The sequence below is a fragment of the Drosophila sulfurigaster genome, chromosome 3 (assembly GCF_023558435.1).
Source record: "Drosophila sulfurigaster albostrigata strain 15112-1811.04 chromosome 3, ASM2355843v2, whole genome shotgun sequence".
Lineage (NCBI taxonomy): Eukaryota > Metazoa > Arthropoda > Insecta > Diptera > Drosophilidae > Drosophila > Drosophila sulfurigaster.
Genome location: NC_084883.1, coordinates 36,022,909 through 36,045,625, shown reverse-complemented (window position 1 = coordinate 36,045,625; position 22,717 = coordinate 36,022,909). Strand labels below are relative to the sequence as shown.

Genomic DNA, 22,717 nt, shown 5'->3' with positions numbered 1-22,717 from the left:
ATGATATTAATAGAGAAGTTTCCCCAAGGAAAAAAGTTTTTGTTTACGACAAAGTGTAATCTGACATCATAAAGTAGTTGTACCTAACTGTAAACAAATGTATTGGAAAATATACTCAATAATAGCTGTAGATATATTATAAAATTCAAAATGAATCATTTGGTTTAATAACTTTTGTTTAATTGAAATACATTTTAATTTCGTTGCGTCAAATTTATGAATACTTCATTGCATTAGAAATGTTGTGGGAATTTTAAGACTAAATCGTTCATAATTTATGGCAACATTTGGTTGAAATTGTCATATAAAATTATTATCCAGCAGATAAAAGCAAATGTGTCGCACCCACAAGCACACGCACACGCACACAAGCAGAACAATTGATTTGCTAAAAAATTATGTTATTTTGTGGAAATTTATGATGCCATTTGGAATGCTAAAAATTGAGCAAGTCAATTCTGGATTTCAACTTACTTATGCTTAGTCTCTTGTTGTTGTTGTTGTTACTGGTGGTGTTTTTATCACTTGAACGGGAAATTAGAATTATTGTCATGGCTTTTATTACGGTCATAAATTGAGCAGAGCCAATGCAAGAGAATTTACCGTGCTGTGCTGCATTACGGATGAGTTATTGCCCAGATGGTGTTAAAGTGTGCCTCAAATTTTAATTAGTTTGCTCATCAAATGTTGCTACTGTTTGCTTATCGGACACGTGTATACAAAAGCGATTCGTCTGTGCCATTGGGATTGAATAAATGGAATGAAAAATCTAGGAAAAGATAATGCAAACTACATTTAGCTTCAATTGTTTACTGTTTGAATTGCACGAATCATCTGACCTTTGTTTCTATGCATATCAAAAAGGGTTTTGTTGGTCCCTCAGTTTATCTCCCATTGCCTTCGCTTTGAATATTTGCATAGGTAAGCGTTTGCTGTACAGGGATTTGAAAAGAGTTTGCATATTACCACAAACACTGGGGAGCCTCAATGGACCTGCCAAAATAACGATATATTTGATAGAAAACGAAAAGTAATGCAGTCAAAAGTGTTGAACTATGTTATACCTCGCATAAAATCGATAAATCTAAAGAGCTAACCACAACTTGCGCTTTCCCTACTTTGTTATTTATTTAGCTGTGGGCATAATAATATCTAATTTATCTTGCATAATTTACTCGCTGACAAAGCAAACAAAATATGTGTTTCTAGCTGACAATGGTCAACAATTAAGACAAGATTCGTGTGTGTACAATAAACAACAAATCATGGCGACTCCTTGCGACTAGCTTAAGGCAAAGGAATCTACTTAGAAAATAACGTATAAGCACCACATGAAACTTCCTGTATCCCTTGACATGCTGTGGTTGCCATTTGACTTCATTCAACTGCCATTGAAAGTAACTGCGATTTTGGTAATAAGACATGTGGAGCTTTTGTCATGGAGTCATGTCGTTATGACTACCGAAAATAAAAAGCAAACACAACTCGTCTAAAAAGAACAGAGTACATGTTATCCCAAAACAGGGAAGAAAAAAAAACTAATTTGAAATTTACGTACGCTTTTTTTCTGACAAAGAAATTAAAGCAATGTGATAGTCGCATTTACCAGAAAAGTCCATTAAAGCACATGGAAATACGTTTTCAGTCAGTTGCCTAATGGGCAACACACACACATGAGCACTCCAAATGGCCTAAAAAGCAAAAGGTGCAGTCCCAAAGCCACCTCAATTTACACTTTACACACACATTCTCACGTACACACACACACACACACACACAAACACACATGGACGGCATTCCAAGCATGACCCGACGTGCAAAAATCTAAGAATTTACAAAGGATTATGCCGAAAGAGGCACACACACAGGACACATACTAACTGACGTATGCTCGACAGTTTAACTACGCTATAATGAACCTAGTTAAAAGCCAGCTGCAATTATCTTTTCGAAAAGTTGGATTTCCAATTTAAGTTTAAACGAATTCCTAATAGTTACTAACAAATAAAATCATTGAAAAATACTACTAAGCATATTATCTAAACAATTTACAACAGCTAAAGTTCAAAGAGGGTCGTAAAAATTGGAAACAATTGCAGCTAAAGTGCAACTGAAAGTTGACTTTAAAAATCACGTATACGCAGTGTCATAATATGAATGTTAGTTGCCTTTGCCACTTCTGTCTGCTCTGTCCTCAACTTGTGTGTGTGCTTGTTTTTACTTTTCTCTTTTCTTTTTTTTTTTTGTGTTATTTGGGTTGTGTTTTTTTCATTTTTGTTTTGTATGTAAATGTTTGAACTGTCTGCACGAGTGGCAGCACAAAGTTGGCCAACAACAATGACACAAAAAGGGGGTCAGGGGTTTGCACAAACATCACGCACACACACGTGGACATAGCAAACACACAACGACACACACACACACACACAGTCACACATGTTGCATTAATATGCAAATATGGAGAAGCACATTTTTGGCATGCACTCAGCCAGTGGATGACGTGCATAGTCTTGTTTTCCTGGGCGGTAACTGCAGCTATTTGATGTCTGGCATTTGCTTTTTGTATGTTACCAAAATATATGAAGAAGCTAGAATTATGATCGGTCGACTACTCACAGACACATGTAAATTGCAGGCTATAAACTGTAAACAAATTTATTTCAGATTTTGCCATGATAGATTTGGCCATACGCAACCATACGTATGCGCAATATCTTTCAATCAGTTGTCTGTTGTAGTGTAGTGTAGTGCGAGAGCAGAGTCAAATAGCTGTGCAGAATACAGAGTTTGACGTTGCATGCAACCCAATGCGGTTGCTCAGGCCTTCGGCCAGACTTAAGCTATGCTGAAAGTCAAGTCACAGCAGCAATTGAGAGAGAAGAACAGCACAAAAGGAGCAACAAAGCACAAGCACACACAAAAACAAAAACAACAACCAGAAACAACAACGACAATCAACTTCAGCACGTCTGACAGTCGGTGGGGTAACCTGAAATCGATCAGCTAAGTGGGTTGCCCAAGTATCCAGGATACTGGCTCTTCAGCCGTCTGCCCTCCGCCCGCCTCTCTCTTTGTTTTTTGCTTGTTTTTCAGCTACAATGACAGTGGCAATTGAATTTGCTTTGCGCTTTTCCCCTTCGAGCTGCGATTTGTTGGCGCTTAGTTTTTGGTACTTGTTGTCGTCGTCGTCGCTGTTTCTGTTGCTGTTGTTTTTGGTGCTTTGCTGTGTACCTCTTGGCGTTAACTGCACATTAAACAGCTTGATTGCAGAACCCCAATCAACCGAATTTCTTCTAACATGCTGTTGACCCGAATCATTTTGTTGTTTCTCTCTTTTTTTTCATTTTGTTAGTTGCCCTTTTCTCCATACGTTTTTTTTCACTCTCTCTCGGTCTCTATCGAAGCTTTTGTTTTCACAATACGTTGCAAAGACCCAAATGAAATTATCCTAAAGAAATAACGTGCATTGTTTGCTTTGCCTTTGTTTGGCTCAACTCTTTCTTACAATTGATTAGAATGTGCTTTTGTTTATGCCCCCCAAAAAAAGATTCTTTTGGCCGAGTGCCTCTGAAATGGGATTGCAGCATCCAATTTGAGCCAAAGTGATCTTAAGAGTATAACTAAATTAAGCGAAAACGACTGTGTTTAACCTAAGTAGTTGCCTTCTCTTGTCAACAAGCTTACTCGAATGATAATGCCATTCGCTGACAAGCATTTGCAACACTTAGTTTTCAACCTGCTTCCATCTGTCTGTAGTTGTCTGTTCGTGTCTATTAATGTTGGCCAACAGTTGAGCTTGGATTTCGCAATGAATAACTCCTCAGTAGACGCCAAGATATATATCTTGAACGGTACCGGAAACCACACACACACACACACAGTAGCACAGACAGCGGAGGAAATGGTAGTTCGCCTCGGTTCGGTTCGGTCTTCCGGAAGTCGCATTCGCACACTTGTCGCTCATAACTTTAAGTTGAAGCCGCTTTGGCGCTTTGTGTTCAGGTGTGCAACGGAGACGAAAAACGAAAAGCGGAAAACGAAATAGAAAACATTTCGCACTTTGTACACTTTTTTGGGTCAAATGCAATTTAAACGATGATACTATTTTTTCGTATTTCTTCTACTTGTTCACTTTTTTTTTGGCTGTGCAGCAAAAAGTGGCAAGAAAATGTGATGAAAAGAGGGCGCGCGCACACAGAAAAAGCGGAACCGCATTTGAGCCTTTTTTATCGAGCAGCTATACAGAGAAAGACAAGAGACAGACCAAGCAGCAGTGCAGAGCAAAGCAAATTTATATAGCCATAGAGCCAGGCAAGAGAAGAGAATGGTGAGAATGGAGTCTTGTCTACCAGCTGTAGATGGAGAGATGGAGCTTGAGCTTGTGGACTGCGGACTGTGGACTGGCGACTGTGGACTGTGGGCTGCTGGTGGTTGGTGGCGTTTTCGGCTGTCGTTGCCGTAGCCGTTGCTGTTGCCGTTGTACAAAGTGGAAAATGTGGTTAAAAACCGCAATACGAAATAAATTACTTTTTCTGCTTTGAGCTGCAGTCCGAAGGCTGTCGTGGCTCCTTTAGCAAAAGCAAAATGCAGCTTGAAATTGAAAGCTTCCGTTACCGCCGCCCAGTGGCAGCCATTTATTCAGTCACCCATTCTCCACCCACAACCCACCAACCACCACCCATCCACCAAAACCCCGAACTCAAACACCCACCGAACATTAGGCCGCGCTCGCCATTGCTCGCTTCCGTTTCCGTTCGCAGTCGCTGTCGCCGTCGCTGTCGCAGCTGGCGTCGCTTTCACATTCGCATTCTCTCTGTGTTCCATTGTCTTCGAACGACCCAATTTTGGTCAACTTAAAGCATGCTTTAAGGCGACTTCTGTCCGGCCTATTTGTCAGCTGGCCATCGCAGCCCGCGAATGCGACGACTTCTCTTGGGTCGGCGGCCTAATTTGAATTATGGCCATCAAAAAGTGGCTAAACTTGTTACTGCCGCTGGCTGGCTGGCTGGCCCGAGGCCAAAAGCCAAAGCCATGTGGCAACTTCTTGGCATCGCCATACGTTTCGCATATTGTGAAGTTCTTTGCGAGAGCTTTGCTCTGGCTCAAATGGCCATATCATTTGCTCATATCTTACAGTGCCAGATTAGCACTACGAATGCAAAGCCAATTGCTTATTCTATATATATATTATAAGTTTTTTAGCCGAGATCAGAAATATATATTTAAATGAATAATAATACAAACAGTTCATTTCTGTTTTGCTATTAGACCTGTAAATTGTGTAGTTTTATATTAAGATAAATTTGGGAGAAGAAAATTTTAAAAATAAGCTTACTTAACACTTTATTGTAATACGAGAATCTTATATCCATTTCATGTCCAAGTTTACATGTTTAAATGGGTGTTTATTTTTAATATATGTCAAAGTAATATACCTAAAAAAAAATACTGAAATATACCATAGGCTATATTTGGTATATCGATGTTCTACTATGTTTAAATATGTGTTTTTAATATTATGTTATATGTTACACAATATGTAAAACGAAATACTAAATATATATATATATTTCTATTTCCAATATGTTATTGAGTACACAATATACAAATTATTAAATAACTTCTACAATCTTAAAATTTGTACACTAGCAATGTTTACTTTAATAAACTTATAATAGTAATATTTATGCTTGCTTTTCTTTCGAAGGTTTCAGCCTTATTATTGCACCTTATTAAAACATCAAAAAGAGTTGTTAACAACACTTTGCTATACTTTAAAATGCAAGATTTAAAAGTTCGCCCTTAACTTCCTACATTAAACTATCGCTTATTACACACGTAGTAAGTTAAGCTTTAAGAAATTAATGTTGTTACTTCGATAAGTGGGTCAGGGCTTCGTACTTACCAAGGCTAAACAGAGAGCAGATAGCTTTTAATTAGCTTTGCATACACTTGCCGTAATTAGTTTTAAGTGTTTAACTGGCAAATCGTATAGTGCAAACACGTATAGTTGCCAGCGATATTGACAAGCATTTGTTGCAAATGAAAATAGTTTTCAAAACATTTATCCAACACAAAGGCACACACAATGGCATTTGAAAATTGCAAAGTAAGTCGCATTAAAGTAAAATAGCGCTAAGTGCGCAACTACAATTACAATTACATTGCCGTCGCGACTCTGCGCCTCGTCCTGCGATCTGAACTTGCCCCATTCCGTATTCCCCCTTTCCCCTTCTGCCTCTTACAGAGTTTTCTATGACAATTGTTGCCTGGTCAGCCCCATTGTACTACATAGTCACTTGCCCTGGCCTAGCTTGGTCTCGTCTGTCCTGGTCTGCACTATTCTCTTCTGTGCTTTTCTTGTTCTGTTCAGTTCTGTACTATTCTGTTCTGTTCTGTTCTATGCTCTGCCGTTATGTTCTGGCAGGACGGACAAGACGACCATTTATTTGCCGTTTGCATTCAACGAGCTGATGAATGGCCATTAGAAGTAAGCACAACGCTCTACGAGATTACCTTAAGTATGCGGCAATTGCACAGGCAACTTTCTGATGCCTCCTCCAGCTCCTGCTTTTCATGCTTGATGCCAATACCGAAGCCGAAGCTGATGCTGATAAAATAAAGTGCCCCTCGCACGCACCCTTTGCACCATAATTTATGCGAGACTTGGAACATCTCGACATTGGAGTTGTTCTCCTTCTGCCCCCCTTCCCACACCACACATTGTTCTTTTTGCAAAGGAATTACAGGCGAGGCGGGCAAATTTATGGCCTACAAACAAAAGACAGCTGCCGGTCAATGTCTAAGAAAACTACTGGCACTTATATGACAACGCCCAAATGGCTACTAAATAAACGGAAATTGATGACGCGTAAAAAGCGACGTTGACAATTTTAAAAACTTGTATTGCCGTTCAATTTTATCCTATGACAAGAATACCTTGTAAAACGTGAGAATGCGGCAATGTCAGAGGAAGAGTCTTTAGCAAGCTTAGTTGCGAATGTTTTAAAACAATTTTATAAATTTTCTATTAAATATTCTTATAAAACACTTAATTTATAAACACATTATTATAATCAGAAAATTATTTTATAAACTTTGCATTAAATACTTTCATTTGAAATGTAAGCTGTAGACATCACAAATATTATTATGATTTTAGCATTGAGAATGTTTTTGATATTTTGTTTGATTTTTAAAGCAACAAAAATAAATAATATATATATAATTGTAAGTTTCGTTTTAAATAAATTAATAAAAAAATATGAAAATATAAGTTATACTATTGGACAGTAATTATGTTAGCAATCCGTAAGAAATTGTCAATAATTCTGTATGATTTTATACTTTACTTTATCAAGTAGACAATCTACAGGGCAACTTCTAGTCGAGCACTGCTTGAATCTCTCTCAACTTGCTACTTGCCTCAGCAGTGTGTCGCACACACACGCATTTATCATAATCGAAGTTTTGTGTGGGCTGCAAGGAGCTGCAGCGACAGCGACAAAGCGGTGAGGATTGCGACGAAGAACAGGATGAGAACGAGGACGATGACGACGGGTGCCATTTGTTTCCATTTTGTGTTAACGTCAGCAGGCTGAGCGCGTTGGAACAAAAGCCTGAGGTTGAGAGTGGGACGCAGGCTGGCAAAACTTTTGGTGACGTCGCTGGCGACGCACAAAAGTAGGCAACGGCAACGGAAGTGCAAGTGGCGCTGCATTGACATTTCCGCTTCGCAGAGCTTTTGGGAGGTGAGGCAGCAGCATGACAAGGACAAGCAGAATATTGGGCTGGGAGCGAACGAAGGGGAGAGTGGCAAATGGGAGTAACAAGAAGTTGCACAACTTTGGCAGCAGTTGGCGGTAGCCCGGAGCTTATTTTGCAGTTGGTGGCTAAAAGAAAAGAAACCGAAAAAAAATGGAAGTTCCACAAAAAGTAATAGCGAGAGTTAGTTTCATATTATTTTTAGCGTTTTTATTGCGTTGCGAATTGATTTAGCTGTTTCTCATACAGGAAATCAGTTCATGCTCGTTTTCTATTTATTTAAAAAGCACATCGCCCAGCGACTTCCCCGCCATTTAATGAAGCAGTCAAATCTCAGCAAAAATCTTATTTCGCCTTCTTTATGTACTTGCACTTTTTTGCTGGCTCTTGCTCGATCTCATGCTCATTTGATTTTGGCTGTTGGTTCTCTTTTTTTTAACCAAGCGAAAAATGCTTAATGGGCAAGGGAAAAAAATAAAATAAAAATGAAAAAGAAATGGGGTGAATAAAAAAATAATATAAGAAATACTTTTTGTGGCTTGCGGTTCACTTTGCAGTTCATTTTGTTTCTGCTACGCAAGTGAATTTTTAGATAAAGTTGGCCCTTGAAGTGAGTTGAGGTTGCAGCTTGCAACATGAGCTGAGTTTCCATTACAAGCTGTGTGTGTCTCTACGATACATATATATATATTTTTTTTATATATATTCTATAAATTTATTTTTCTGCGCCATTTAATTAATATTTTTTCAAAAGAATTGCGTAAGCAACAAGTAGCTAAGCCAAACCATAAAAATGTTACGCAAAATTAAACAACTTATTGGCTTTTTTTTAAAGTATTCCGCTGCCTTTTCGCTGTTTAATTTATGCAAATTTTATGCTACGCGTGGCGGCCTAACCAACAGTGCCACCCGCTGGCTGAGCATTGACACAATTTTCCGCCACTCAACATGTGGCAAAGTGGAGCAGCGGAGCAATAGTCAAGCCAATGTGAACAATGGCAGCGTCGAAAGCTGTTCGAGTGTCAAATGTCTTTGTGTTAAGCGTTCAGCTCAGCTTTAAAGGACCCTGTCTGCAGTTTTCCCCCTACTACCTGCTTCTCCTCTTTCTGTCTCGATTCCTTCGACGCCTCCAGGCGCCGCCGCGAATTTGTTGCAATTCCAACTTGCTTTATGTTGAAATTAGTTGAGAAATTAAATTTCCAGTTCTCGCTGCTCGCTGGTGAGTTTTCTTTTCGCTTAATTTTTGCGCCCTTTGTTTGTGCAACTTTCCCTTGCATTCACCAACACACATACAGACACATACAAGCGCTTTCACAGTCACACACAGACATGGTAAAGTTTTTAAGTTGAAATTATGCAAAACTCGCAGTGCTCTGTATGAAATATTATTACGTATACGCCATGTGGGCGACGTTCGCTGTTCGCTGCTCGCATGTTGTACGTTGCACGCTGCGCGTTGCACGTTGCACATTGCATACCTGCAGGCGCCGCATGAGTCAAAAACTTTGAATGCAACAATGCGGGCTAACTGTACCGCAGTAACTTCTATTAAATTTTCTTGCACATTTTTCATATTAAAATAAAACAAAGCTGTAAACCGCTGCCCCAACTTTCTGCTCGTACGCGTACTTAAAATTCAATTTACGCTCGTACCTTGCACAAGACATGCAACACAAAAAAATAAAGTATATATATGGGAAAACTATGAAAATTCGAATTTCGTGTGTTCATTAACACGCAAATTGGCAAAGTAACTAAGTGAGTGAGTCGACTAACAAAATACTAAGTACTAGTTTAATAAACCAACATTCGAGGGATTAACCACATTTTAAAGCGGTAATTAAGCAAGTGTGTAGTAATATAATTTTAATGTTTTTAATTATAATTGCATTACCCACAAACATTTGAACAATTTTATACATTTTAGTAATTCTTTTTGTTTATTTTTTTGAGTTCTTAATATAATTTGTATTTCAAAATTTGGAGAACACCTCAGTAAAAATTAGATAATAATTATAATAATTATTTCGTCACTATAGAATTGTGATTATAATTATGCTTAAAATCCTCATTACAATAAATACAAACTATTAAATAATTTTATGCATTTTTATTGTTTTTTTTTAAGTAGTATTTTAATGCGTTTACTTTAATTCATTTCACCATTTAAAATACCTATGAGTTAGTATTTCTAGAGCTCTAGGTCAGATTATTTTTTTGTGGTTCTTGTAGATAAACTTATCACCTAAGTTCAATATGAACGGTATAAATTACACTTCCATGTTTGCTTCTTATCTAATACGATTAGAACTTGTCTGTTAAACTCAGAAAACAAATAATTTGACTCTCTTGAAAGCGTTACAAAAGTGAAAGAGATAATTTTTAATGCTCTCTTTATCGCCGGTTGACGCCAGTTGTTGTTTTTGCTTTGCTTTGCTTTGCTTATTTATAAATAGAGAGAGTATCAGTCGATAGCTGTGCCCGTCTGTCTCTCTTGGTGCGAAGCCCTAGCTTTAGTTATCAGCAAAACGTCAACGGGGAAGCACATTGCTCACAATGTTTATAGAATTATGAGTCATGATTGTTTTCATTTGTTGTTGAAATACTTCTGAAAGTGGTTGGAAATTCAGTTCTTACTATTACAACATAACTAATCGTTATTACATTAATAGTAAAAAAGAAAGAAATGGTGTCCAGCACGAATCTGATAAACTTGAATGCAGTTTGTATTATTGAAATACTGAAGCAAATTCAAAAGAATTGTGAAATTAATGAAAACACTAATTACACCGATCTAATAAACTTTGCGTTGACATGTGAATGGTTTCGCGATGTGTTCTTGGAATGGAATCCTTCTCTATATGAAAAACTTAAAATTGAGCAAAAATATTTAGTGCAGTCAAAAAGTATTGTCCTAAATTTCGACAAGCTATATAAGCGACTAGAAAAATTAACTGAAACTGAAAAAACTGAATTTTGGAATATCTACGTGAAGTGCATTAAATTTTATAAACGCTTAGAAAAAATAGAATTCAGATATAATTCAAATGAATACGATAAATATCATGGGGAAATTATCAATTTATTTATGGATGCTATTACATTTAAAGGGAGATTAAAGATACTAATTTTGAATATGGAAGGTGAGTACATAGCTTGAAAGCATTTGAAAGATTTATGATCTAAGTTTAACATATATTTTAAGGATGGTATCTTCAAAAATTACCTCAGCTGCGACAATTGAAACAACTGTCTGTGAATGTAAAAATTGATGGAAAATATTTGGTTGATTATTGCAAGTTAAATTCAAATCTTACTCGATTGGATTTAATGAAGAAAGAGCATACTGAACAACTCGTCGAGATAATAAAGCACTGTAAAAAGTTAAGAGATCTAACCTTTGTAATTAAAAAGGATTTAGTTGATGCAGAGTATATAGAATTAATGGAACTTTCTGATTTAGTAAACCTGCGCATACTTGGAGTGCATGAAAGCGGTTCTCTTACTTCACTATTCAAAGCATTGGCCGCAAAAAAATCAAGTCACCTTGCCAGACTGGTTATAGATACCGCGCCCTTGGATATCGTTGAGATTGCCAAAGCTTGTGAAATAAAATCGCTGGAGGAATTCAGATGCAGATTTGCTAATTTGCCGAATTTTTATTTAATCATATATCGTGTTAAAGGCAATGATTATGTGAATTTCACCTTTGAGTGTGAAACAGATGCCACTGATCTGGCATTTCTAGCAGATTTACCAAAATTTCAATCTCTTCGCATATACGGAAGACACAAGCCTGGAACATTGAAACCACTCTTTAAGAGAATTGCAGCAAAGGAAAATCCACATTTCCAGCGCTTGAAGATATTACAACATAATGGGATCCGAACGATGTTTAATAATGATGAGATGCAAGAACTTTTGAGAATCAGTACTCTTGACAATTTGAACTGTGTATTCGCTGATGAACTTCCCATGGATTTCCCAACACAATTGCCTGACCTTTACATAGTTACTATAGAATCACATGAAAGTTCAGCTCTGCGTTGCTTATTTCAGGCATTTGGTAATGAGTTGTACTTCAATCTTCAATCCTTGACAATCGCAGGATTTCCTATGGAATTAGAAGACTTGCTGCAAATTGCTAAAATTCAATCAATAACTGACCTCAATTGTGGCTTAAGCGATTTGAATAGCATATGCGAACTGACGCGCCTTTCTCAGCTCAAATTGCTTACGATAAATTCGTCACATGAACTTAACGACTTCTCTGAAGCTATTGTGAATTTTATCAAGGCCTCCAAAGGAAATGTCAGCTTACTTAGCAATAAGAATGGCATTGGCTTCGATCGAAATGTAAGAGCTTTAACTATAACAATGTCGGAGAAAATGAATTCTGCAGGACTAACACCTTTGGCCAGAGTGCCAAACCTACCAAATATTATCATATACGGAGAAAATCAACACAACTGTCTAACGGGTTTATTTAGAGAGTTTGCCAATCACGAGGCTACAGTGCTTCAGGAATTGTCCTTTAATTATGAAAATCTTCCCAATAGTCTCGATGAAGTTACACAAATTGCGAAGATCAAAACGTTGCGGTATTTGGAATGCGGATTCTCTGAACCTCTCAGCTTAGAACTCTTGCAACATTTGCCTCAACTCGAAGCACTGAGAGTGACATCTACGCATCAGTTAAAGGACATAGCAAACGAAGTTTTGGCAATTCTTATGGGTTGTGCAAATGAAATAACCATCTCACGATCTTTCAGAGATATCACATATAACAAGGATCAAAGGAGATTGACAATTACAAACAGTTCTTACGATAATGAAGTATTAGATGCTCAGGAATACGCAGCACTTTCGCAGTTGCCGCAAATGAAATCTTTGCATATTGTTGGCAGACACAAGCTGGGAACATTTAAAGATCTTTTTGCAGAGTTAGCGATGAATGCGAATTCAACCCTTCAAGAAATAATCTTCAGGAATAAAGATAAATATCAGAACGATACTCAAAAGTTGCTTATTAATAATGAAGAAACCGAGGAAATCGTTAAGATATCGTCAATAAAAAGATTGAAATGTGGCTTCAGTGATGCAAAAAGTATTAAACTTCTTACTAAACTAATCAACCTGAAAGAGTTAAACATAACCAGATATCTAGATGGTTCTCTTGAACTGTTCCTTCAGGAATGGTCTTCAGTGCATTCTCCTAAACTTCAATCTTTAAACTTATCTGGCAAGTCACTAAAATATGAAGAGATTGCTCAAGTTGCCAAAATCAATTCGATTAAAAGATTAGATTGTGCTGTTGGCGATGGACAAAATGTTGAACTCTTAGCCCAATTGAAACAATTAGAAGAGCTTAATATTAGAGCAGATGAGGTTAGCTCTTTAGCAAGATTATTTCAAGCATTGGTTATTACAGAATCAAAAACTCTTCAACATTTAAAGATTGCTAATCGAGCTTTAGTATATGAAGAGATGCAGCTTATTTCTCAAATGCAAAATTTAAAAAAACTGAGCTGCACCTTAAACTGCACAGAGAGCATAAAAATATTAAGCAATTTAACGCATCTGAATGAAATATCAATAGAATTCGATCAATGTGAAGTAGAAGATATCGAAATGTTGGCTCAACTAAAAAATCTAGTTTGCTTAGATATTAAATCTCCAGAAGTTGGATCTCTCAGGAATATTTTGCCTCAACTTATAAACCTGCAAAGTTTAACAATAAGCGGAAATGATATAAATTCAAGTGAATTTTCTGCGTTGGTAAATTTGACAAATCTTGAAGTCCTGGAGATAACATCATATTTTTATATTGACGATAATTATACATTTCTGTTAAGTTTAATGCAAAACTGTCGTCAGCTGAAATCAATAGTTTTACATTATGCAAGCCGTTTCGTGGGACTCGATTTTATGAAGAATGCTTTGAGAATTCTCAAAGAAGTGAGAAATCCCCAAGAACAGGAAGCCCTTAGACTGCAAATTCCTTATTTTGGAGGCTTAACACCAGAGCAAGTAAGTCACAAAAATATATTAATTTATGCCTTGCTTATTTTCTGGATTACATTTTAGATTGCCATCTCAGAACCAAACTTGATTATCATATGCAGATTTGCAGAGGAACTTGACTGAATTCTTCGAAGACTTTTTGTCGGATTTTCTTTAAGTGGTTGCTCTTCAACTTTCCAGCAGATTAAACATTATGATTGTCCATGCTTATACAACCAATTGAGTAAATTTTACTGCCGCAAAAGCCTAAAAGTCAGTTAATTGTTAATTTTTATGCCTGAAAAATGCAAACAAGCGAATTTTTGTTTCGATATTTATCTTTTGTTGTCTTGTTCTTGTTGTAATAACTTATTTGGACTGGCTTTTGTGCTACGGTTAGCGGCAGTATTTTATGTTTAGGTATACGAGAGAAAGCGAGACTATAGACCAAGATGAAGAGATTGAAAGATATCAAGTTAAGTGCTTAAATTTAGCTTTATAACATTTTAATGGTCCCCGTTCGGTCGGGGTGTAGTAGACCTTGCTTCAAGTTTTAAAATGTCATAAAATTTTCAACAAGTACTTTAACTTGTTCGCAGAACAAGGACGAAGTGAAGAGAAGGGACTCTTGGGTTTTCCGAGCTGCTGCATTGAGTTGAAAATTTTGAAAATTGCGCCGTTTGCGATAAGCGTCGAGCACTTAAAATGCTTTATTTCCATTTTGAGCTACAAAGCAATTTTATTAGCTTTAGAAAATTACAACAAAGTCGCAAGCAAGTCGAAGGCAGCTGCAACACAAAATTATGATGACTTTTTAATTAAGCAACGAAGTGGCAACAAAACAGTAACAAACAATAAAAACAACAACAACAACGACGATGGCGATGGCGAATTTCGTCGCCAAGTGAAAAGCAAAATTGTGCAGCTTCTTCTGCTCCGCTGATGCTGATGCTCATAATGAAGTTGTCGATGCTGCGATGATGTTTTGCTGAGCTGTGCTCCGTTGTGCTGCACTGTGGTGTGCTGTGCTGGGCCAGACAGTTGCCATTTGTTGTTTGGCCAGCGCCACGTGATGCGCAAATTCACAAAATGAGAGCTAACCAAGCAGGCCAAGAGCAGAGACAACACCCAAGGCAAACAATTCAACAACTCGAGATGCATATTCAGTCAGTCACTGATACAGAAATAAAGGCTGCTCCCGCTACTGCTTTTGCTGCTGCTGCTGCATTAGATAATGCTGCCTTTGCTGTCCTTGAACAGCTGCGAAATCCTAGATATAGCTACGCACAGTTGGCAATGGCCAGATTCAAACAAACATTTGCTGTAAATATGTATACGAAAGTCAGCGAAAAGTCAGTCGAACAATAAAAGCCAAAGCCAAAGCCACCGAGCTGCCAACATCATTGGATTCCCTCCATCATCTCCTTTTTTCATCGTCCATTTTCAACTGTTAATGTGGTAGCAAGTCTGTCTCCCGCTGTCAGTCATTAATTTTAGTTGAATTTTCCAACAGTCTAAGCCACAGCAAAAAGTGGTCAACAAAAGCAAACAGCAAACATCGAATGCTATAACATTTCACTCCAATAATTAATGACTAAATTTTATTATATTAGTTGACAATAAGACACAAATAACCAATAATTTCTGTTTTATATAATATATAGTATATAGATAATAAATTTCCGTTCAGCGTATTCAACAGTCATTGCAGCTGAATATTTCGCTTAATATTCAATATGAATACCACTTTGTTGAAGCGGATTTCGTTGCAGTATTTAATATTATCACGTTGGAATTCATAATTTGCAGACTTGTAATCCTATGAGTCACAAATAAATACACAGCTTATTTTTATTTTCTGTTTATTTATGCTGCTTGTCCAGTCAAAAGTTTTGTTTAAATTTAACTCAAATGAAATTTGCATTTGATTTAGATTAAATTGTTAATTTCCATAATTGGCAATGGAGAAACATTTTAATGCCGCTGGCAGAACAAAGACAGTCTATTCTGTCTAAATTGTGGAAAATTATATTTCAATTTCGACAATCATAGACCAAAAAGCGGTCCAAGGATACTAGATGCACATGGCATTGATAATAAACTATGCACAATTTTGCATTTCAAAAGGCAAAGGCAAAAGCAGCAATTAAAATTAGCGTAGACCGGAAATGATAAATGATGGGACGACTATGATGCTTCAACTTCCAACAATAATTTCTGATAGATGCATGAATATAATGTCTGTATATATCTGTTGTGAATTCGCATAGATATACATTTGTTCCCCCCTTTTGCCCATGTTTAACCTGCATTATGTAAAACACAAATGCGACACACTCTGTTAATTTTCACGAAATTAAATTCCCACTTTCGCAGCGGTTGCCACAACAGTTTGTGTAAATTTACTTAATCTATTGTCTAATAATTTATTATAAATTTGCCATGAATTTAATAAATGATTTTATTTAATTAATAAAATATTTCTATAATAATTATGCCATTTATTTTTTATTATTACTTTGTGCCTTCAGCAAATGTATGTGACAGGCAGAAGCCGCGACGAGAATATGGTATATTTTGTACTCCATGGTATATTTGGCATAACCAAATATAATATGTAATATAATATGTAATAGTATATCTATATACAATATTTTTTTCTTTATGAATTTGATCTGCTTTTATTAAAAATGGGTTGCGGGTATCTCATCTCACTTGTCTTTCTTATTTATTTTTTTATGTTTTATTATTTTTCATTTTATTGCATTATTTTTAATCCTATACCAAACAATTTTGAAATATACCGAAAGCTATATTTATGATTATCATAATCCTATGATTATCACAATCTCTTTGGTTGCATCTCGTTTTGGCGGTGCGCGGTTTTCTGTTTATGTATGCCGCTCATTTTCCACACATGAAATAATTATAATTTTGTGCGTGCTTTGATTTTTCGTCTCTTGACAATTTTCCGTTGCGTTTCCTGTAAACACAAAATGGCGCAGTGCTTAGTACTCGCGTTTTTGTTGCTGTTAATGTGGCAGCCACATTATAATATGTATGTTGCACACTAATTTGAAAAGCAACCGCTACAGAAACAGCAACAGCTTACAGCAGCGAATGCTGATTGGGCTCACTTTGATTGCTCCAAATTGTGAGTGAGTGTGTGTGAGTATTGTTCAGGAATTGTGCTTTCAGAGTGTGAAATAAATGAGATGATGAAACGCATTTTAGACAAATTCATAACAAATTTAAAGCAGATTTTTTTTAAAACTAAACAACTTTTTCAATCAAGTGAAACACTTGTGAAATGCTAATTTTAATCATGTGCTGAGTATTCCCTAATCGAGCGCACCTTTATGAGTTCTCCAGCGATACTTTGCAAAGCTCCCAAAAGTATTTCAATAGGCAGCGTAGTCAAATGTTTTGATTTATACCAGACGCCTAGGCAAGGCACGTAACACGCAGATACCTGAGAGACACACGTCGTATGTGCAATATTTTTAAATTAGTTTTGCCAGGTAATTAATGTACGTTGAACTTGGTCGGTTTCATTCCTTTTTTTCATGTTACCATTACTTTTCTTTCACTCCTTCTCATTCTTTCCATTTTTTTTTGAGTGTTGCCTTTTACTTTTTACATTTACTCACATGCTTGTCGTCTACTTTGTTATGCAGAGTTGCTGTCTATGCATGTATGTGTGCGAGTGTATGTGTGTGTTTGTTAATGTAATTGCGTAGCTACATATTAAAAATTCATTTTCTTTCAAATCCAATTAAATTTCTAATTAATATGCGTCGCATATGGGCTGAAGGAAGTAGATAAAATACAATAGCAACAGCTGCGCATACAAACGCACAGCACTCACACACACACGCACACACATAGAGAGAAACACTCTACTGTGAAGTTCGTAGGCAAAGTTTGTTAATCTCGCCAGGAAGTCAGCACAAGAGAGTGAAAGCTTATCTTGTATGGCTTAGATAATGGTTTAAATTTCCATATTTGTCAACTAAACGCATTTAGTGTTTTCGGTGACCTATGCAACGGTAAATTACCGCAAAGTACCCCACATGTGTTGACAGTTGAGCTGAGCACTTGACCTTTGACACTGGCGCTCTATAAAAGTTTTTATACTGCACCCCGGCCAGGTAATTTTGTGGTTTATTCATTAAAAACTGCTTAGTTGGCGCACTAAAAATGAATAGAGAGAGAGAGAGCTTAACTAAGGGAGGAACGGATTCATCCCTCGCTTTTATGCGGTATGTTGACATAAAAATTACGCGCATGAAAGTCAACATGGAAAATGAGTTAAATAAACAACATAAGCGAAACGAGTTTATGTGTGTGTGTGTGTGTGTGTGTGTGAGTGGGGAAAAAACGCTCAAATTAAATTAGTTGCATAAATTGTGTTTTTCCCTCGGTACGCTAAAATATTGCAATCAGGGTGCAAATTCAACATAAACGTATATAAATCATTAAGCTTAAATTTATATTGCTCAAGATGCGTTTCAAACATTCTCTCATTTTGCAATTGGAATTATTTGCTCAACGAGTTAATCGCTGGAAATGATCCGAGAAATTTCATTAGCACACAACCCAATTTCCACAGACGAAATTGCATAATCAAAAGCAATTTAATTTTGAACGAATATCCTCTGTTTTATTGATATGATATCAATGGGTGCATTATGATTGAATGATATGCATTATTGTGTAATTATTAATGTTTAACGAATGTTGAAAACTATCCGTCTTTAAGCAATTTAGTTCTACATTTGGCAACGAATATTGTGGGAAGTTCACCACCTGTCATAATGACAGCCCTAAGCTCAGTTAAAAAAAAAAAATAATACATCGTTTTGGTTTACTTTTATCGATGCCCTCAATATGTTGTTAAACTGAACAACTGCATGAAATGTGTTTGCTTTTGGTGTCGTTGGGTTTGGTTTGGTTTCGCATTCGCTAAGCTCTTAAGCGCATTTTATTTATATACATCAATGTTTTCTATCGTTTTATTTTTTTTGCTTTTGCAAAATTTTATTTATTACGCTTGCAATGATAAAACATATTTAAGTCTAACCGTGCAATCGTTTGCATAAATAAATATACACAAATATAAAAATGTTTTAAGCTGATTTCCGCGTGGAAATGGATGATATCACAATAAGATAAGCTCTTGCAGCTTGTTTTCACTTGTTGTTGTTACTTTTGTTGTTGTTTTTTATTGAATCGTCAAACGAACTTAGCAGGCAAAATAAAATCTATATATTTTATAAATGTTACAATATCATTTTGTGGCATTTATGCGTTGGCCACAAAGTGCCGATAAATTGATTGGTTATACACTTCATAAATAATCTGTGGGTGGTTTATACATATATTATATCGAAACTTTATAACGCTCTTTAATTTCCTCAAACTATTCAATTGGCATTTGGCAAAAAGAATATTACACATACGTATACAAAATATATGTTTAAACATTTTTGTGCTCATAAATAAATGGGGGCAATTAATGCATATGAAAATCAATTTATCGAGTTTGAAAATTACTGAAATAACGCAGAAATACATTCAAATAAATAAAAGTTTTGTCATGAAAGAATGACTAATGGATACGCTGTAATAAAAACAAATTCTAAATAAAATGAAATTAAAAAAATTTTAATTCTAGAAACTCGAAAAGAACACAACTCGACAATCTATTATAGTATTTATTTTAAAATTAAAATATAAACTTTTGCAGCAACGCACCCGTATCAAATTGATTGCAGAGTATCAAATGAAAAATGATATCACTAATTGCAATAACCAAGCGAGGCCATCACCGCACAGTTGTCAGGTCATATACACAGTGCAAAAAAAAAGACCGAAAACACGTCACATGCTGCAATACATATATATGCGTATATGTACTATATGAATATTGCCAATAAAAATAAGAGAGCGGATACCCCAAATGTTAAATGTGCATATGCCGTTCTCGTTTTTTTGGAGAGTGACAAAAATGTGTCCCACAAATCAGGACAAGTCAAAAAAAGCAATTGAAATTGCAAATAAAAATATATTGTCTTCGTTTTTTTGGCATAAATATAAATATATACATGAAAATATATGTATGACGTAATTGTTGTATTGATAGACGCGCTTTTTGATTTGTTGATTGTGTCAATTTGGCATGGCGTAAAAAATACATATTTGTTTGGCTTTATGGATTATCCAATAGCGACCTATTTATTTTGTGGTCAACAAAGCCTCTTTTTTTTAGGCTGCTCATCAAAACAATCATAGGTTATTTATTGATTTATTGCAAGCACTGACTCTCTTGTACGCTTGTATAATTAAAGCATTTAACATAGATAGAAAATGCTGATACAACTGTGCGTATACGTAATATTTGGGCTAACTAGATCATTCGATTAGACTGTAACGACCATCAGTGGTCATCAATGGGCACAACAAATTGTTTCGCCTAAAATTGCTTTCAATTTTGATAATTAGCCTAAATCGAAATGTTTGCCTCATTGAATCCCAATCAATTATCGAAACAAATGCAAATTCTACTTAAAGCTCAATCAAATTTACATTTGACCATCTAAATTGGAATTACAACAAAAAAAATGTAATTATGGTGAACATCAATAAAATGAGTTGTATTCAAAATTAAATTTGAAATACACTTTGTTGTCATTTCCGTTCGATTAACACGCATTTCCGGAACAAATATAATGTATGATATGTATGTTCCTTTGGCTAGTTCAACTTTAAGAACAAACGTTGTCGATACGTTGGAAACAATTGTAAATTAGTGTGCGAAATTTCAGTTTGTACGCAACCAAATAGTTTGACCTCTGTCAAGCCAAACCGGAAGCAAAATGCTGAACTAGAGGGAGCGGAGAGAACTGTGAGGGGAGCAGCAGCTGCAACTACATGACGATGGTCAGAGCAAAACTAACCGCAACAAAACCGAAAAACCAAAAGCAAAACGCAAACTCCAATTGCAACTAATTTCTATTTTATGGCCCCAAAAACACAAAAACAACAGCAGCCAAAAAAACAAAAAAATCGTAAACTTTTGTTTGCGCTGTTTGCCACATTGACCGCGTGGCTGAGTTTTCGATACGCTTTCAATTTCCTAGTAGGGTCACTTTACAAAAGACGACAAAAAAATATAGCATATCGATTCATGCATGCTGTGTGATTTTCACAATCTAGAACAATGGGCATATTTATGGAATGAATTCATATTTGCTCGATGTTTTAGAAAAGCTTTCGGATTAGTATCTCAACTGCAAATCAAGTCGGAAGCATCTTACACAATTCTAAGAAAATATTTCCAATAATTTTAAATTTACGCTGAAAAATATATTGTGAATGAAACAACATTAAAATATGAAAATATGTTAAGCTCAAAATTGTCAGAAGCTTCTCAAAATTTGTATATTTATTTACTGTTTAATTAAATAACTTGAAGCAAAGCATACAATTTGCCTTATTGCAGTTGCTATTTGTCATAAACTTAACTTATTTGCGAAGAGACAATATGATGTTTACAACTTGCTGTGCAACTGAGTTCTGCAATTGTTTGTATATCATTTAATTATTCTGCATAGTTGACCAAAGAGTCGACAAATCCTTTAATGCATTTAGTCAAGTCTTTGCAGTCAGCATGAGGAAATGTTTAAATCAACATAAATAAACCAATTAATGAGAACGCAAGCAAAGCGAATCTGTTTAGTTGATTTCTGCATGCCTCAAAGCATATCCATAAACCAAGTGATTCAAGGACAGTTGTTGTTCTACAATAAATTTTAATCTAGTCGTAATAATACTTTAGAAGAGCAAATGAACTCCCAGCGCACATTAATTAGATACGAGTGGCGTCGTCTCTTCTTCTGCTGGGTCACTAAATGAGCGCTTAAGTGAATGACGCAAAGCTGTTGCTGCTACTGCTGCTGCTGCAACACTCGGCGTATAATTAATTTTAAATGCGATTGGGCATGAGACTTCCCTCATATGTCACACGACACACGCAACTTGTTTCTCTTTATCTCGCTCTCTCTCTATTTCTCTCTCCAACATCCCTGTCGGTTTTCTGTTCTGTTGACACTTTTGTAAGTTTGCGTTTTTATTTACACAATTTAACATGGCCATATTTATTGTTTAATTACTGTGACAACTTTGAAATTAATTTAACAAACAGCAGCAAAATGTTGTGAGTTGCTGCAATCGTATTCTACAAAGGACATCAGTGAGAACTGAGTAATTAACTGCATCACTTTAATTAGTAATTGTTGGTCACTGGCATTGCATTTATCAATTTGTGGAAACCTCTGCCAATTATTTTCCAGCCCTTTTCCATACAATATTCGGTATTGTTTAAATGAAAATAATTGACTACAATGTCGAAATATGAACTTGTTCGTCATTTATTTATAATTTGACAAAAAGTATTTCATTTTTAATTTTCTTTGTACTCCAGTTGAGTGCAGGTAGTTGGGCATTCCAACTGAGTTAACTTTTTGTGGCAGAGAAAGAGAGCTCTGGACTCATATATAAAGTTTAGACAACAATTATAAACAAATGCCGGTACAGTGAAGATTATAAATATTCAACACAAAAACAAAATCCAAAAATGGCCAACTGTGAAATAAAATGGAAACTCTCACTCAAAAAAGAGAGACAAGCTAAGAAAAGTTGCAAGGGAAAATGTTTTATGGTCACACCACACGCAATGGAAATTGCAAGTGAGGCAGCGCCGAAAAACCAACAACTAGAAGAACAATAACAAATAATAAAAAGGACAAGAAAGGAAAACATGAGGAACTGAAAATGTTTTTAGCCGTCTGACGGCAAACTTGACAAGATGCCAAGAACAGCGAGTCAGTGTTGTGGCCACAAACACTAAAATGGTTGCCTCTATGCTCTATATATACTATATCTGTGA

General features: G+C 36.0%; 1 protein-coding gene across 1 annotated transcript; it reads left to right on the top strand.

Annotated features, from left to right (window-relative positions):
* Positions 1-10,334: 10,334 nt before the first annotated feature.
* LOC133843279 (uncharacterized) lies at positions 10,335-14,105 on the top strand. Its single transcript, XM_062276745.1, has 3 exons — positions 10,335-10,907; positions 10,970-13,794; positions 13,852-14,105. Exons 1-3 carry the CDS (start codon positions 10,451-10,453, stop codon positions 13,909-13,911), a joined length of 3,342 nt encoding a protein of 1,113 aa, XP_062132729.1. The 5' UTR covers positions 10,335-10,450; the 3' UTR covers positions 13,912-14,105.
* The last annotated feature ends 8,612 nt before the right edge of the window (positions 14,106-22,717 follow it).

Coding starts and splice junctions, on each gene's coding strand:
- LOC133843279 (XM_062276745.1), top strand. CDS start 10,451: ATGGTGTCCAGCACGAATCTGATAAACTTGAATGCAGTTTGTATTATT. Junction 10,908..10,969: donor ACTAATTTTGAATATGGAAG/GTGAGTACATAG, acceptor ATATATTTTAAG/GATGGTATCTTCAAAAATTA. Junction 13,795..13,851: donor GAGGCTTAACACCAGAGCAA/GTAAGTCACAAA, acceptor ATTACATTTTAG/ATTGCCATCTCAGAACCAAA.